The following is an 18,788-nucleotide window of genomic DNA, read 5'->3' as shown; positions in this document are numbered from 1 at the left end:
AGGTGATAAAACCAGCATTGAATCTTGGTAGTCCCCACTATATGGCTGAAGCTCTCTTCCCGATCAACAAGACCCTTGGTAGAAAACCCAGACAATCGTAAGCCACGTACCAAGCTTTCATCGACGCACAGAATTTCTCGATCATGTTAGCTACGAAAAGATCTAAAGTTGCACAAAAGGAGAAACTCAACCCTGCTGCCCGAGGTCAGCTACTTCTACTTGCTCAATACCTCGGAAATATCCGACCAGCAATCCTTGATCGATCCCTTACCATTAATTAACGCTTGCTGATTAGCTAGTTACGCACTAGAACTCCCTTTTAGTTATTTACTCGTCCCTTAACCTTTATTCGCATAATAACATCACCGGAACAATGTAACGGCGCCTCCACCACCCTGGTTCTCACGATTTAGTCCGTTCCACTCTTTCATGAGTGGAGGTGCAGCCACAAGTAAACTACCTACCAACGGCAATACCCGAGAGCGCTGAGCATACATACAGGCTCGTATATTTAAATCTCAGGGATTTATCACATACAGGCGCCTGCATAGTATGCTCGACGCTGTAACGCTTTCGCAAGGAGATAAGCTTTTTAACAAAAATGTTGAAAGAAGACTCAAAATGTGTATGGCACTAGTAAAAAGTATGTAGCTGCTTGGAGCAGAAGTTTGAAGCCTAAAAAATGAAAGAAACTTAGATGCAATGAGAAGAAAGTACTCAAAATGGATGCTTAAAATGGAAGCTAACATACTAAATTATCTAGTACAAGTAAAAACAAAGTACAGAAGCTGTGGAATCAAAGCGACAGAAAAGGCAGTCAGGTATAAAGAAAAAGCATTTAAGTCAAGTGAGCTGCTAGTGATAGAGTTCTTTAAAGAAAGAGATTAAGGATGCTCACATACACACAAAGACTACTGGGCGAGGTACAGCTAAGAAATCTTTAAAAATTTTAAGAACCAATAAGTTTGAGAAAAAAAAGGCTCCCTTTATAAACTACTGACTAACAAGCTAAAAAGCAAAAAGAAGGCACAGAGACATAAATAAAGAGACGAATCTAAGTATAACACAGTATATAAGTCCTTAGCTTCGAATACGACTTGGAGCCCAAAAAAATAGAGAAGTTAACTTGAAGTCAAAAGACAGAAAGCTACTTATTAGAGAGACTAAACCATGCAGAAAAAAAGACAAACGTTATACCATGTAGTAGATAGCTGCCTAAATATGAAACTTTAAATTATTACTAGCTACGTGTTAAATAAAAAAGGTAAAAGTTTATAGATGCTTAGGACAAATGCAAGAAATAGAGTGGAAGTAGAAAAAGACAAAGCAGGCCAAAGACCAGAGAGAGTGAACGACTCGTAGCAGGCAGAGAAAAATGTCATCTTAAAGTTCACAACAGACAGAAAAAACTTGACCGAAAAAATAGCTAAAAACTAAAAAAAATACAAGGCAAATGGAAGGTAAGAGAGTAAAAGACAGGTGGTTGAAGAAAATATAGGATAAAGATGTCTCAAGACAAGAAAAAGTTCAATACGCAAAAGAATCGAAAATTCATGCTCAGAAAAAGCTGCGGGAGGATAGCAAAAAGTAAAGTAATCAGATAGAGAATATCTCGAAGACTATGGAAATGATAAAGAACTGGTGTAGATGTGCTAATGCAGAAAGGAAAAAAAAATGATGACAAAACAAAAATGAGTGTCAAAACTAAGAAGCTGAAGAAGGAAACTACTTGTCTAAAGCTCAACGCAAACAGTCTTTGAAATATAGGTACAAGGGTACAGAGAAACGTGAAAGTCATGGGGACAGTGCGTAAACTTAGTGCTCTGAAGAAACAAAAGGAGGTTGGTTCTTGATCTCATATGATCTCATAGATTATAACCTTAATACTAGCAGCTGCATTTTCTAAGCTTCAACTTATTAAAAGAGAAAAATTGTATTTAGTTTATTGTTGCATTCTGATTCGTTTGAATATATTTTTGTTACCATGAGATAGAAAAAAAATTTGTTACATACCTAGTCTACAAGCAAAGTTTTGTTAAGTACAGCTGATAGTATGTCATAAGTTCACTCTAATCTTTTTATTTACTCATTTAGTATAATTCGTAACATGTATAATGCTTTTCAATAATTTACTTTATGGGCCTATTAGATCATAATGTAAAGTCAACCTCACTCTCTACTAAACAGCACTAAACTTTTTAAGAGCTTTGATGATTTTGTCTGTAAAAAATTCTCATTCAATTTGCAAATTGACATGAGGCTGTGGGGTGAAGTGTCAAAAAAACTGCATATTCCTAAGTAACAACTATATCTGGGTGTAGCTTATTCTTGGTAAAATCTCTACATTAAAGAATAAAATAATCAGAAAAAAACGAGGGTTGCCTTTTACTAATTTCTTTTTCCTTGCAATAGATGAATAGTATAGAGACCGGGTGAATTTTTTTTTTAATTTCAAGGAACTTTTTCAACTTCATCAATACATGAAAATCTATACATAGGAACGTATAAAAAAAATCGTAAAGTTACTGAAAATCTTTTATGGCATGAAAAGGAAATACGTATAAAATCGTGATTTTTGAATAATTAATTAATTTAGTTCTGTACAATCTCAATACATCTTTCAATGTTTAAATTGTTGGATTTTGAGTCCCAAATATATGATCGTTTCTCTATTTATTTATTTATTTATTTATTTATATATTTTATTTTATTTTACTTTTTTTTTATTTTACCTTCTTTAATACTTGATTTTAAAAAATAATAAGAAAAAACACGAGCTTCAGGAAAATATCTGCAAATGAGCTAGAACCGATGTTACAGTGAACGTACGATGTCTTTATGTAGAAAGAGTCTTAATCAATGAACTTATAGAAAAATTATGAGCTAAAACATCCAATAAACTCTTAAAAAAACATCATATATATATATATATATATATATATATATATTATTGGATGGTCAACTAAATTATAAATTAGATATCACAAAATCAAACGTAAAAAAGGAATAATATTTTATTTATTGATTGCCGCTAAGGCTTGAAAAACATTTTGCAAGAAAAATTGAATTACATTTATATATTTCTTATCTACAAAAAATTATATTCACGGCTTAGTCAATGGTAGGACTGTTAAAGCTGATCAAGATACTTCTTGTTTTTGAATTTAATAGAAGTTGATGAAAAAAAGTAATTTTAATTCTATGAAAAGAAGCTTCGATGATGACAAAAAAAGCTTTCAAGTGTGTTGATAAATCCTTACAAGATATTCGTAGCTGTTAGAAACATTTCGAGATGGATTAGTTATTACAGTTTTTGTAAAATGATTACAAATACTAGTACAATTTAATAATATAATCCTACTTTAATATAAAAATAACTGTATCATATTTTCGAGAACAATTAAATCTTTATATATATTATAGAAGTTTTTTAATAATTCCATAAATAAAAAGCCATGGAAAAGAATTCCTCAAAAGTCCTATTAAATACTGAAAAAAGATACATTAATAATTTTAATGTTATTGAAATTTCTTAACTGTGAAACTTTTCTCTTTCACTCTTACGGTCTCTTATGCATTTGGCAGGCGCTATTTTGCACCATGTAATTTTTTTAATTAGGTTTTTTTTCAGGTTCGAAAATAAGTCAAAATAATTAAAAACAATACTACAGAGGTTTTTTTACATGAATGTAAGTTTATGGATAAGTCAATTAAGTTGAATATGAATATAATTAAAATGTGAGTGGATAAAATTGTAAAAGCAGTTATTTAAAATGAACTAATACACTTCAGATTCTCGGAATAATCTAATAATTTTTTTTATGACTTCTAGTGACACAGCTAAAACTTGATCCTGATTGCGTATTTTTTAAATACTTTTTTCGACTACACAAACCATGAAATTTTGATATAAGTAAAGTAAATTATACATAAAACTGAATATTTCTACAGGAGCATTTATGAGCATTTAAATAGCAGTTACTAGCTTAGACAGCAACGTATCCTTAATCTAAATCTGTCCATTAATTTTTTAAAAATTTGTTTCTAAATGAGACCAGTTACAAAATGATTCGGTTTTGGCCTGTATGTAACGATTTTTAAGAAGCGCAGGCTGTCACACAGTGTTGTTTGGTGTGAACAAACAATTGCATAGCAAGGAGCTTTTTATCGGTAAGCAGTACAGTAGTACAGTTCTAGCGCTACCAAGCATCTATCACGTATTTTCCATGTACCCGTCAAGTACTAGCATAGTACTTGATAAGTATTATCCAAGTATACGTCAAGTGCTTGTTAAATACCCATCAAGAGCCTTCCAAAGTCCCAACAGGTACACAACTACTGATCAAGCAATCGTCAAGTATCCGTCCAGTATCCGAGAACTGCCCACGAGACGCCCCACTTAATCCCCTATCAAGTAACCATGAAGTACCAGTCAAGTTTCTCTCGAGTACCTGAGAAAAGTCTGTTAAGAACCGGACAAGTGCCCAATAAGTACCTAACTAATGCCGGCAAAGTACCCGTCAAGTCCCTGCCGAGTGCCTACATATAACCACAAAGTACCCGCTGAGTGCCTATCAAGTACTTGCCAAATGCCAAACAGTATCTGACCACGTGCCAGCCAAGTATTTGACAAGTTGTTGCCAAGTATCCGTCAAGTGCATGCCAAAGCCTTACTAAGTATCTGCCAAAGCCTTACAAAGTAGCCCGTCAAGTGTCAGCCACGTACTAGAAAAGGGCTCGCCAAGTACCCGTTACTGCCCTTCAAATACCCTTTAAGAGCCCACTAAGTACCCACTAAGTACCCGACAAGACTCCGCCTAATACTAGTCAAGTACCCACACAGTGCTGCTCATTGTCCGCCAGTCGCCTGTCGAGTACCTGGCAAGTTCCTACCAAGTGAACGTTGAGTATCTTTCAAGTTTCTATCAATGAGAAGCCAACTTAGTACTCGTGATGTGATGGTTTTGTAGTGTTGTGTTTTTTTTTATTTAGACCCCACTTGAATTTAAGTAAATTTTTGGCAACGTACTGGTGTAGCTTGATACTAAATACAGTTCCTGTTATCTGTGACTCTAATCATACTAGAAAATAATTAATTTAAGTGGTATTAAATTGTCTTATAAGTTAGTGATGATGTAAATCTCTAGTCGCTTGGATTGCAGAATCTTGAAATATCAACTTTTTTGTAGCGTGTCAATTATTAGTAATTGGTCATTGTTTAACAGAAAATGAGTATTAAAATGTTGATTAAACGATGTGTTTCGTTTGTGATGGTAGTAAGTATCAGTGGCTGCCATTTTCAAGAATATTACTGCTGTAATAATTATTAATAAGTAGCTCCTTGCTATGCAGTTGTTTATGTACATCAAACCACACTCTGTAGCAGTCTGCGCTACTAAGAATTCGTTCCAAATATACTAAAATCGAATAATCTTGTAACGGGACTTATTTAAAAACAAATTAGGGAAAAAATTAATGCCTGACTGATTTGGCTTCGGGATATGTTGCTGTACACGTCAGTTACTACTGTTTCAGTGCTTATGAATGCCCCTGTATAGTTGCCAATATCTATAATCTTAATCTCCAGGTCTGCTGCAGCTGAATAAGTAAAACTTCAAAAATAAACACTATAATTGATAAAGAAATATGAATCACCTAATTTGAGCACTCCGAAGAAGCTAAGACGTAAATGGACAAAGAGAAAAACAAAACTAATCTTGTCAGTGGTGTTTATCTATGCTTTGCATCTCAACTTCTGAATAAGAGTACTCAAATTTGATGGCTTATTTTTTTATATTAAGGATGATAATTTATCTTGAGTTTCAGTTACTTAGCTACAGTAGGACTTGAGGTTTAAATTATGGTTTAAAGTAACTAAAGGAGATATTATTTGCAGGCTTTTATTAATTTGAATGTTTGAAATAACATTTTAAACAGTGAACTCAATATTCAAAATATCTAAATGAAAAAGGAGAATGACGATAGTTATTTAGGTTACAATGAGAATAAATCAACAATTTAAACAATTTCTTAGTTTGACTTCTAAAGATCAGTAATGAGGTCATTCTCGTTCATTAATGTTTTCGCTTCAACAAAGTGTTTAAACAAGGTGATTCATTTTTCTTATTTATTATTTATGTTTCAAGTTTAACCAATTTAGCTGCTGCAGAGCTGAAGATTAGAATTGTAGATATTAATTACTATGATGTACGGATATTTAATTCTATGTACAATTTACAGTTACAGTGCACGAAGAAATTTATTTTAATAATCATATTATAGTTCATTAGTCGAAAAAAAAACATAAAAGGAAGATTATTAACAATAACTGTTTTTTCTTTTTTATCCGTGTATATTTTAATTACATCTTTTTTTTATTTGACTTAATTATTCTTCTATTTACATTTGTACTTACAAAAAACGACTGTCTGCTTTATTGTAATTTAATTGTTCCGACTTACTTTTGAACTAAGAAGTCCATTTAAAAAAAATTATTTTTATACATAGTACTTTTTTATCGTTAACTTATAAATATTGTACTTCTTAATTGTTTAATACAATTTCACCGTGGGATTTCAAACTGTATTATGGTGTAATTTACTATCAACAAATATTAATTCTTTTTCTGTGAGTTTTTTTCTGCGTTTTTCTATGAAAAATATATAGTTACTCTGTTAATGATAACATGTTCAATATAATGATTGAAACAGTTGAGTTTTATCAAACATAAAGTGTTCGCTTGGACTGCCTGCTTTACTGTAATTGAATTGTTTCGACTTATTTTCGAACCAAGAAATCTATGTTAATAAAATTACATAGTACATAATAGCACCAGTCAAATGCACAAGACACCGTAAGAGTGGGAGGATGAATTTTTATAGTATCTTCTGCTTCGGCAGGCCGTGCTCTCTACCAATGGCATATTCAACACAGTTCAACCATTACTCACAGTTTTAATGTATACATTAAAAAAATTATTTCATAAAAGTTTTTTTTTCTACGTAATTTTATTTTAGTATAGGTTATTTGAATAATTTTAATGATTTTTTTCTTATTAAAAAAATGTAATTCATAATTTATAAAAATGTATTATTTCCTTTACTATGAACGTAACCTCCTATAAATAATCCTGACATGTGTTCTTATTTCTTTTGGCTGAAATATTTTATAAAACTATAAACCATGCCAAAATTTTTGTAACATCATTGTAGTACGTGCTTTTTACAAATGTCATAAATTCGGAACTAATGTTGAATTGTACTCATAGCAATTGCTGGATCCTTAAATTATTGATATCCTATTTTATTATAGGTATTTAAATCATTACAATTCTTGTCCTATTTACTGGACTCAATATTCTTTTCGATAAGAATTGTTTTGTTCCTTCAAAAGACTTACTTTTAATTGTCCTCTTAGTTTATTTTTAATTTTTAACGTTGTCTGAATTCAAGTTACTAATCAGCAGTTTTGTACTTCAGAACTTAAATTTATTTCATTGATCCTTCAAAATTGTACGTGCTTTTTACAAATGTCATAAATTCGGAACTAATGTTGAATTGTACTCATAGCAATTGCTGGATCCTTAAATTATTGATATGCTATTTTATTATAGGTATTTATATCATTACAATTCTTGTCCTATTTACTGGACTCAATATTCTTTTCGATAAGAATTGTTTTGTTCCTTCAAAAGACTTACTTTTAATTGTCCTCTTAGTTTATTTTTAATTTTTAACGTTGTCTGAATTCAAGTTACTAATCAGCAGTTTTGTACTTCAGAACTTAAATTTATTTTATTGATCCTTTAAAATTGTACGTGCTTTTTACAAATGTCATAAATTCGGAACTAATGTTGAATTGTACTCATAGCAATTGCTGGATCCTTAAATTATTGATATGCTATTTTATTATAGGTATTTATATCATTACAATTCTTGTCCTATTTACTGGACTCAATATTCTTTTCGATAAGAATTGTTTTGTTCCTTCAAAAGACTTACTTTTAATTGTCCTCTTAGTTTATTTTTAATTTTCAACGTTGTCTGAATTCAAGTTACTAATCAGCAGTTTTGTACTTCAGAATTTAAATTGATTTTATTGATCCTTCAAAATTGTACGTGCTTTTTACAAATGTCATAAATTCGGAACTAATGTTGAATTGTACTCATAGCAATTGCTGGATCCTTAAATTATTGATATGCTATTTTATTATAGGTATTTATATCATTACAATTCTTGTCCTATTTACTGGACTCAATATTCTTTTCGATAAGAATTGTTTTGTTCCTTCAAAAGACTTACTTTTAATTGTCCTCTTAGTTTATTTTTAATTTTTAACGTTGTCTGAATTCAAGTTACTAATCAGCAGTTTTGTACTTCAGAATTTAAATTTATTTTATTGATCCTTCAAAATTATACAGTATTTTTGATCTCATTTTTTCACAATTTAGCATTCGTTTATTTCAAGATTAATTTTATAGTTAACTTTTTGTTACTTCTAAAGTACTAGAACTACTGGTAATCTCAAGGTAGCTGTTCTAGGACTTAAGTATGTATCTTCGTCATCATTTACTTTGTCTGAATGTTTTTACGGAAACCATTTATTTTTACAGTTTCAATGCATTTTCTCTGGCTTATTTGTGGATGTCATCACAAAGATATTAAAACTTTCATTTCTTGCGAGAATGTGTATAAAAAATTAATTTTTTTTTGCTTGTTCTTAAGATTTACTTTTTCTTTTGTTTGTCATCTTACTAAAAATTTTGGAAACTTAAAAAATACTTTTATTATTACCGTTTAAACAAATATTGTAGCATTTGTTACATTATTGATAAATAGATACAGTTTTACTCACACCTGTAGGTAGAGTTGTTTTGTTATAAGGGTGTTACGTTTCTAGAAAATAAAAATAACGTCCACAACGTTTGTTTTTGTTTTTTTAAAATATCTAAATTGTTTTGCCCTGTTCTTTAAAGCACCCATAAGTTCTTTATTACATTTAATTATTAGTTTCTTTCGATCTATTCTCTTATAGTTTAGTCTTTTATTTTGTACTATACTATGTATATCTATAAAGAACTGGTGAATAAATCTACCTATGTGGAAAAATTGTATTTACTGAGTCAATTCTGAAAAACTTCAAACTGAAATAGTTTTCTTGAAAGCATTGAACTAGGGGAATAGACGTAGAAAGTAACAAACATAATATAAATTTTTATCATTTCATTCCATTAAAAATGTAAGCCATAACATGAGTTATGTGTAATTTTTTTTGCAGAAAAAGACAAACTATACCAGAATTCGATCACAGACAAAATCTCATGGTTACCGTATGTGCTGGATATCATGCACTTTCACGTATATTTCAGTATTTAACAGTTAAAGAATTACTGCGTGCTGCCAGGGTTTGTCGTATGTGGAGAGATCTTGCTGCTCATCCATTACTATGGAAAACTGTTAGGATGAAAAATAGCCAAGTGACAGATTGGGAGGGCTCTGCAACCACTCTTAAGAACCGTGGTACGGAGCATTTAGATTTAAGAAAGATGCTTATCGTAGATGAGGCAGATGCAACATGGAAGAAATTTGTTACTGCAATTCCAAATGTTACTAGTCTTGTGAAGCTGGAATTATGCAGATGTCCTGCTGTTATTGTTGAAGAGATCATGAAAAAATGTCCACAATTGCTCGTACTGAGTGCTATGTCGATTGAATGTGATACTTTTGATCTTCAATTCGCTGGAAATTTAAATTATTGCAACGAATTAAGACTAAAAGCTGTTAGCGGTATGTCGCTACTTGGAGATCTTACTCCATTATTGAGTTTGTCCAAAATAACTCATTTGGTAAGTAATAGCTCTTTTAATATTTAACATGTAATGCTGGACTTCAATGTTAATGTTCATTTATAAGGAAAAAATATGAATACATTTGAAATAAAACATTTCTGATAACTCATAAATAGTAAGTGGTGCTTTCTAATCTGTGGTAAGATAACAGTCACTAATGCAACACTATTATTACGGTAATATGTTCCATTACCAGAGGAGACAGAAAAAGTACTCGGGACACTGTCTGTTTTCGGGATAATTTTTCTCATATTTTATTGTTTCAGTATGGAATTGATCTTTTTTTTCTTTTATCTTGCTCAATGGTTTTATATGTTTCAGAATTTTTAACTATTATTTACAGTCACAACATTTTGATTTGGTAAAGAGATGTCAATGGTGTCCATGAATTTTATTTTTCATACGTCTGGTTTCAAATCCAAGGGTTGTGGTCTGCAGCTTGTAGCTTTATCTTAATCTAGTTTAAATTACCATCTAAACAATAAATAAATATATCTGAAAAAACAAACCAACATAATAACTTTTAATTTAGAAATAGAATCTTACCATTTTTGTGATATAGTCTGTACGTATGACAATGTGCATAGTCTCACACACGCACTCACGCGCGCGTACACTCGTACATAACATCTCCCTATACTATATAGTTATTTTTGAAGGCCCTCCGAGGGCTCCGTATTTAAATTCAAGTTGACCATTTCGACCTTCTGCTTGATTTGAAAATAAATATAGATAAAGTACTTTTCCACTTGTTTTAAACTTTAAGATGGTCAAAAGCTCGATTGTGTAACTAATCATTGTGTTTTTTTACATTGTCAACTTATCACAGCCTGTGTGGTATGTAGCTGAACCATGGAAATAATATAATAATGTAGAGGGAGGACAGGCCTAAATTTTTGGGTAATACATAATAGTACTGTAGTGTTGACGTACTTCTCTGGTTCGCTGCAGTATCAAACCTTGAATAAAAACGATGCGATACACCTTAACATGTTTCAATTAGAAAGTTTATTACCAAAAAATGTTTAAAACAAACTGTATTGAAAATCATGTGTATTCCATTAAATATGTGGATTTAGATGAATAAACTTAATTAAACTTACGAAAATTAAAAATCACCTTGATACCAAAACAGATTGAACGATCATTTAAGTAGATTTCTGTACAAAAAATAGCACCTATCGGTCACGAGAAAACTTACTTGTTATTAGATCACAGTGATAATAGTTATGTTCTATATTCTTTATGATTAGCGTATTACCTCATTCATAAAAACGTCTTAATTAGTTTTTAAGACTAACTTTAGGATCGGTATACTTTAAAATCCTAACATAATCATAATATGTACAAAATATTTATAAGAATTAGGTGATGCTTTGTTCGTTTTAAGGAAAACGTCTAAATAAGTTATTGTACCATATACCATTAATTAGCAGTCTAATAAGGAATTTTACTTCGTGTTTTTCTAAGTTCTCATAAATTTTTAATATTTAGAATCAGGGAAATGGCGTGCAATGTGCGCAAGTGTTCGTCGCTCTACTTGTATATACATATATCTTCCTATATTATATAGTCGTAAGAGTTAAAGCGAGGTTTTGCTCCCCCCCCACCTCCCCCCCGCTCCCCCTCAGCTCCCCCCAAATAAGGTAGTTATTCTTTCATTTTCTTGCATTTTTCGAGTAATCCTACTTTTTGGCTAGCTCCCCCCCTGCTCCCCCTTACCTCCCCCCGCTTCCCCCAGCTCCCCTCCCTACTCCCCGCCAACTTCCCCATACATAATGTAAATATATTCGTGAAGCCTTATATATTAACTGTTACAAGTGGTATAATTTTCACATATAATTTTATTTGACCATAACCAAAAATTCTGTTACAATTATCTTACTTATGTTTATTTTAATTACATATTTTAAAATGTCTTTTTAGGTGCTCTGCTCTTACATAACCTTTTCCACAATTTTGACAAATATTTTTTTGAACGTTTTTTTCATGACTTTTCAAATGTCTTTGTAAGTGATAATTTCTTTTGAAACTTTTTCACATTTAATACACTTGAAATTTTTTTCAATGTTTTGGCATTCCTTTGTGTGACGCAAATAGTTTTACTTGTCTAATATTATAATGCTACACAGATCACATACAAAAAATTTTTCTTTGTGAATTTTTTCGTGTGATGATAGACACTCTTGATTTTATAATTTTGAGTTACATTTGTCACACTGATAAAATTTTGCATCCATGATGGTGTATCTAAAAACATATAACAAAAAACGAATTGTTTATGATTACATAAATCTGGGTACTAGACAATACTGAAATTTGCTTTTTTGATCAAAGAGAAAATTTGCAAGAAAGTATAAAAATAGTAATGAACTATAGAATAGTTTTTTTGTTACTCTAAGATTTCATTCCGAACAATATTTTCAATTTCAAATTTGTTTTCTGATTCAAATTAAATAAAAATTTTTGTTGGGTTCCTACATCTAGACAATACAACATATAATTGCCCATGAAAAAAAAATGGTTTTCTAAGGTATAATCCTAAGGCATCAAAACTTTGACCTTGAGATTTATTGATAGTCATAGAAAAAGCTAAGGTAAATGGAAATTGTTTTCTGTACAATATAAACGGTAGCGAAGAAGAATTGTTTGTTTGTAGTGTTATTCTTGGAATAAAGACCTTATTTCCTTTTTTTTCACCTGTGATTATTTCAGCTTCGATGTTGTATTTAAATAATTTTGTAATTCATAATCTTGTACCGTTGCGAAGTTTTTCAGATATGTTTAAGTTTCGTATTAACATAACAATAGCGTTAATTTTTAATTTTAATTTATGTGGAGGAAGACCTTTTTTAATTCTATTTAAATATTCTGTAGGAAAATTAATATAAATTTTATCGTCTGATTTATCTACTCCTTTGTGAGTTGCTTTATCAATACTATAGTACGTAACTAATGTTCCTACCATATTATTGAAAATTTTTGTGTTCAAAAAATAAGTGTATTCATTGTGAGATGTTAATATAGCTTTATTTATAAAAAAATTATCATCATTATTAAAAATTTTAGAACATACATCATTTGTTTTCATGTCTAAGAAATTATAAGATTAAATTTTGCCTTTTTCTATATCCAGTAGCAATAAAGGAAATTTTTTATCAGTTGAATGTATATTATTTTTTAAATAAAGAATATTAAATAAAGGCCAAAAATTGGAAAATTTTCTGGTTTCTTGAGCAATAGTAATTTTGCTTTCGTTTTTTACTACTGGGAGAATGTGACGAAAGTCTCCACCTAAAATTATTATTTTATTTCCAAAAGGTTTATTACTACTAGATAAATCTTTTAAAGTCCTATCAACGATTTTTAACGCTTTTTTTTGTATCATCGAAGCTTCATCCCAAATAATTACTGTTACATTACGTAATTTTTGTTTATCTGGCTCAAATTAGAAGAATGCACTTTCTATAATGCTTAAGTCCAAAGGAAGCCTGAAAGTTCTGTGAGTGGTCATTCCCTTTGGGAGCAGAATAGTAGCAATACCTTTGGGCCAAAATTTTGGTTATAAAAATTTAAAAGAAAAAAAATAATCAACTAACAATACGGTTAAAACAAAATCAATTTGTGATTCTAACAATATCGTTATTTTGTAATTTTTGACGATATTTAAAATCTTTCAATACGTTGTCGTTTTAAATGTATAAAAATTTGGCATTAGTCAGGGAAAATAAAAAGTGATTGTTAAAAATTCATGTAAATAATTATGATCAATATACATTTATTACATATACAAATTTTAAGTAACAATTAATATAATCCGGGTTTTTTCCATACTTAGTAAATCTAATTCATAATTACGGGGGTTGGTGCGCAGAGCGCGCAGGGGACATATATAGTTGTAAGAGCTTAGAAATATCTATTGACACATACAGGATAGACAGCTCATTTAAAAAAGGGAGCTACTAGAAGAAATAATAAAGCTCACCAACAAAAAGTCAAGGGCACATCTCCCTGTCTATATACACTTTACCACTTTTATTTGAAATTAGCAGCTTATTCTTCATATTTTCTTAAAAGCAGACCAGTAATCATTCCCCAGCGTAGAAAATTTAGTCCCAAGTATTTTTGAAAAACGACACAGTCTTTCGAATTCTGTAAAATATACTTCAACATATTATTTTCATACTAATAATTAAGTTTATCATTTTTAAGGCTTTAAGAATTATTAATACAAACCTTATTTTTAAAAAATCACACTTATAACACAATAAAATAAGGGGTCGGCGCGCGGAGCGCGCAGGGGGGTGGAGCCCCACAAGTATATATATTCATATATATACAACATCATAATACAGTTTTAAAGTTCTCGGTTATTAAACGATTAAAAAGTACCATTCCGCAGAGAAAATAATGTAGTTGATAAAAATTGTAATTTATTCAATCCTAATTTTTATAAAAAAAATTTTCTTGGCGTTATAACTATTTTTTTATAAGAATGAGAATTAACTATATTACAATTTTTCTCAACTACATTATTTTTTTTTCAGGATGGTACTATTCAATCGTTTGGTAACTGTTAACTTTGAAACTGTATTATGATGTTATTCACTATCGTCAAATATTAAAGCTTTTTCTGTGAGTCTTTTCCTACTACTTTCTGTAAAAAATATATTATTACTCTGTTAGTGATCACATTTCAATATAATGATATGAACAGTTATGGTTTATTAAACATGATGTGTACGCTTGGATCTGGTGCAATGATGGAACACGTAGTAGTAAAGCACTATCAGAAACGCATAATGTTGATGCCTCCACTAATCAAGGTAGTCTAACGCCCCCCTGTGCGCTCCGCGCACCAACCCCCCACTAACAGATTAAGTAGACAAAATAACGCCATCACTCGTGTATTTATCAATGCAGGCTAAAAATTAGTTCACAACAGCAGAATACGTGACTTACAAAGGAGTTGATAAAACATATGATTAACTTAACATAATTAAATTAACAGAAACATTAATTTTCCAATAGTGTTTTAAAATAATATAAGACAGGATCTTCCACCACACGAATTAAAATTAAACATCAATCCTATAGTAGTGTTGATAAGAACTTATAGAAGTATATCAGACGGTCTCTGTTGAGGCACAAGATAAAAAATAACAAAATTATTTAAGTGTATTATAGAAGCAAAAATAATTATGGGAGAAAAAAAAGCAAAGCCTATATTCCTAGAATAACATTAAATACTGGCACCTTATTATCACTACTTTTTGTCTGCTATAGAAAACAGTTTCCTTTTGTATAAGCATGTTTTATATTTATTAACAAATCAGAAAAACAGAGTTTTGATTTTTTAGCATTGTATATTGAAAAACCTTTATTCTCTTACGGACAATGCTTTATTAAGACATAAGAATTCAAAAAGAATTTTTATTTAAATTGCATCTGAAAATGAATTAGAAATTGAAAATATTGTCTAGCTAGAATTTTTTCAGTAATTCAAAAATATGTTACTTCGAAGATCGTCACATTTAAACAGACGTATGTTAATTCATAAAAACCCTTGAAAAACAAATATGTGAAAAATGTGGAAAGGGTTTTAAAAGAACAGATGGGTTAAAATGACACATGAAATGTCACAATATTAAGCTAACAGAATGAATTATTGTTTTAAAAGCTTAATTGTGTTTGTCTATTTTATTATACTTCCTCCTGAATTCTGTCTTTTACTTAATAAAGTCCTCAAGTAAACAAGAATTTTATATTTGGGTAAAGTAGACAAGGACCAGTCAGAGATTTGAAATGGAAAAGTTCAATCAAGTTAAACAAATAATGATACTTCAGAGACACATAGTAAGTGAGGGAAAGCGAATAGACAGAGAAAAACCTATGATCAGTGACTTAAAAAACCCTAAAAACGAGGTATGACTTAGGTACTAAACTGCGTATATTTTTGAACATTTATGACGGTAAAACATTGGATAAATAAGTATTCTATTGGAGTGGAGGTGAAGGGGGAGCGAGGGGGAACGGGGGGGAGCTCACTTAAATATAATTTGATTAAAAATGACGTCGAAACAAGCAAATAACTACGTAAACCGAGGGGGAGCTGAGGGGGAGCGGGGGGAGGCTGAGACTCACTTTCGTCAATACAACTATATAATACAGGGATATATATGTATATGTATATATATATATATATATATATAACTGACTGCGAGATTTATTAGTTTACTAACAAAAGACTATGATTATATCACGCAGTGCTTGGCTGCTTACAAAAAAACCGCTCGATATTTAAGTGAAGTTTGAAAACAGACAATAACTACCTGCGCTCGACACTATTTCAACCTTACTGGTAAATTGACGCTTTCGCCAATGACGAGGCCCTTCTTATGCGGACGTTGATGTTCCTGGCAATGGTCGATCCAATGCTCACGCCAGGGCACCGCCGATGGTGATGAGGTTGATTGTTACGTCATTTCCAATCAAGAAGCACAGGTCTGATATGTTGAGGGCGGCTTGTCGACAATCTATTCTGTTGACTGCCACGCCAGCCTCGTTGTGTGCTTCATCAGTTAGCTTGGCTCCCTCAACTATTGTCTGAGCTATCTGTAGCTCTACTAAACTCTGCGATCGATACGCTTTCCACCTCATGCGCTCTTCGAAGTGCCCAAAACGCTACACACACACTCTCACGCATAGGCTCTACAAGCTAGCCCTGCAACAACAGTATCTCTTTCACACGTCCGCAACACACATTCCAATCATTTCGCGACACAACGAAGATACCACACACACTCACGAACACATCATGCTCGATGATCCAGTTAGCAGTAATGATCTGGTAATGATCGTGGATCTGGATGGATAAGTATCATTAAGAATTCAAATTTTTAGCTTTATGTAAAAAAGATTTTTTGGATTTTGTTAAGAGATGTCGAAAGATTATTCAAAAATTTTAGAAAATTTAAGAACTCGTAATTAAACACTGGTTTCATCCTCAAAAAAATGTCATTTTTGAAATTTTTTGAATAATTAAAATAGTTTCAAGTCAGAAACGATCCACCCCACTGGTTTAGAGTTGTAAAAAAATTTCATAAAATTTTAATTTCGGTAAGAAAATTAATTTTCGCAATCCGTTTGCAAGAAATTAGTTTAAGCCACATAGAACTAGATTTTAGTCTGGCAAATTGTCTATCTGCATATTAATCTTTATTGTGGTTGTGATGTGTTTGTGTGCGCTCGCGCGCGCGCGCGCGTGTGTGTATGTAGCTGGTCAGATGTTTGGTCTCCTCTGATTAATTTTGATCATTTTTATGATCTATAGCAGCTATTAAATAGAAATATTCTTTTATACTTCACTGAAACTTTTACTGAAGATTTTGGCTAAAAATTCTGATTTCAAATCGTCCTAATTTATTTTATTTAGAAGTTCACAATCGTTATCTAAATATTTCTCAAAGTACAACTTTTTTTTAAGACATTATTTCGAAAATCACATCTGTTTTTATTTTCGAATCACTTAGTATTATTAACGTGTTTACAATTAGTTTTGAAGTACTGCAAATCTGTATACTGACTACGTCGTTTATAGGTTTATCGTGGAAATAAATTTTTGGTAGTCAATGGCTTAATTAATGGGATGCTCTAATTCAAAACGTAAGTTGTTAGCTTTTGGAAATTTGACTCCCTTAATGATTTGATTCTCTTCTTTATTGATACTATTTACTACCAACGCATGCCTCTTTGATGAATCATCTATTAAAAATAAGGTTCGGAATCATAAAAACTGTATTGAAACTACGTAGAAAATCACTCGAATGATCTTGTATTACAGATTCTATGATTTAATTTCTACAAACTTGTCAGTATAACTAAAATGAAATTATATCCGTTTTCTACTTCAGAATCATTGTTTCATTTCTATGACTAAAACTTGTTTACTTGTTTATTAGTTTTAGTTCATTTATTTACTAAAAACGTTATCAAAAAGACAATCAAGAAACAAATAATAAAATTGTGCATAGTTGCGTATTTATTTACAAGCTTCCAAAAGCCTCTGCTGCAATGCGAAATGCTATAAGTAGCTTAGTCTTAAAGTTTAAGATATCTTTCATACGAACAGTGTCACTTTTTTCAGATTTATTCGAAAGTTTGCATATTCTAGGTATTGGCATATGGGTAATTCTTTTACAAATCGAACGGATTTTGACCTTCACCTCTCTGATTTGGCTGAAAATGTTTTCCCAGTTTCTATATTTAAAAATAAGAGACACGTATTCGAAAAATTTTTTTTTATCGGCTACTTTCGATTTTATAAGTTATAACAAATTTCATAATCGTGGTTGGAGACTCATTTTTAACAACAAAATTTTTCCCAAAAGCACGATTGTAGCTAAAAAGTTTACCTGTAAAAAAAAAATTAAAAAAAAAAATCAAAAAATTAATATTGTTATTAACAATTTAATTGTTTTCATCGATTTTTAACAATTGCCTCCAAAATGAATCGAGTTTTTAATATTACCATCGCATTCTACGTCAAATTTTACGTAAAAATCATGTTTTTAAAATGTGGAGATTTTTCATTAATTATTGTTGGAATATTAATTCATGTAGTGCGTAATAGTAAAAAAAAAAACTTTTTTTTGAGTATTAAATGATATGTGTACCTCGTATGAAAAGAAGTTAAACGTAAAAGATGTATATAATTGAAAGATCTACAACTTTTGTACCATGAGTCAGTAAACCTAAAAATTTTGTATTATCATGCAAAAAAGCGAGAAATCACAATTTTATCATTTATTAAGAGTAATTTCTTACTTGTAAAATGGAGATAAGCAATAATAACTGAAGAAATTATATTTTATTGAATTCATAAAAATGTGTAGTAAAAAGCCAAGTAAACATTAAGATTGCCTAATATTTATTTATAGA

At 30.7% G+C, this 18,788-nt stretch overlaps 1 protein-coding gene across 4 annotated transcripts in view; it reads left to right on the top strand.

Annotated features, from left to right (window-relative positions):
* LOC106645143 (uncharacterized) overlaps positions 1-18,788 on the top strand; it is a 420,078-nt gene that overhangs the window by 332,514 nt on the left and 68,776 nt on the right. For all 4 annotated transcript variants that reach the window (XM_089592349.1, XM_089592350.1, XM_089592346.1 and 1 more), the window contains one exon: positions 9,278-9,845. In XM_089592349.1, coding sequence (XP_089448475.1) covers positions 9,278-9,845 — 568 coding nt within the window. The remainder of the gene's footprint in view (positions 1-9,277; positions 9,846-18,788) is intronic.

The sequence above is a fragment of the Copidosoma floridanum genome, unplaced genomic scaffold (assembly GCF_036245765.1).
Source record: "Copidosoma floridanum isolate Cflo_tuat_1 unplaced genomic scaffold, Cflo_Japanese_pri ptg000016l, whole genome shotgun sequence".
Classification (NCBI taxonomy): domain Eukaryota; kingdom Metazoa; phylum Arthropoda; class Insecta; order Hymenoptera; family Encyrtidae; genus Copidosoma; species Copidosoma floridanum.
The sequence above is the reverse complement of the archived record's forward strand: the minus strand, read 5'-3'. Positions and strand labels throughout refer to the sequence as shown.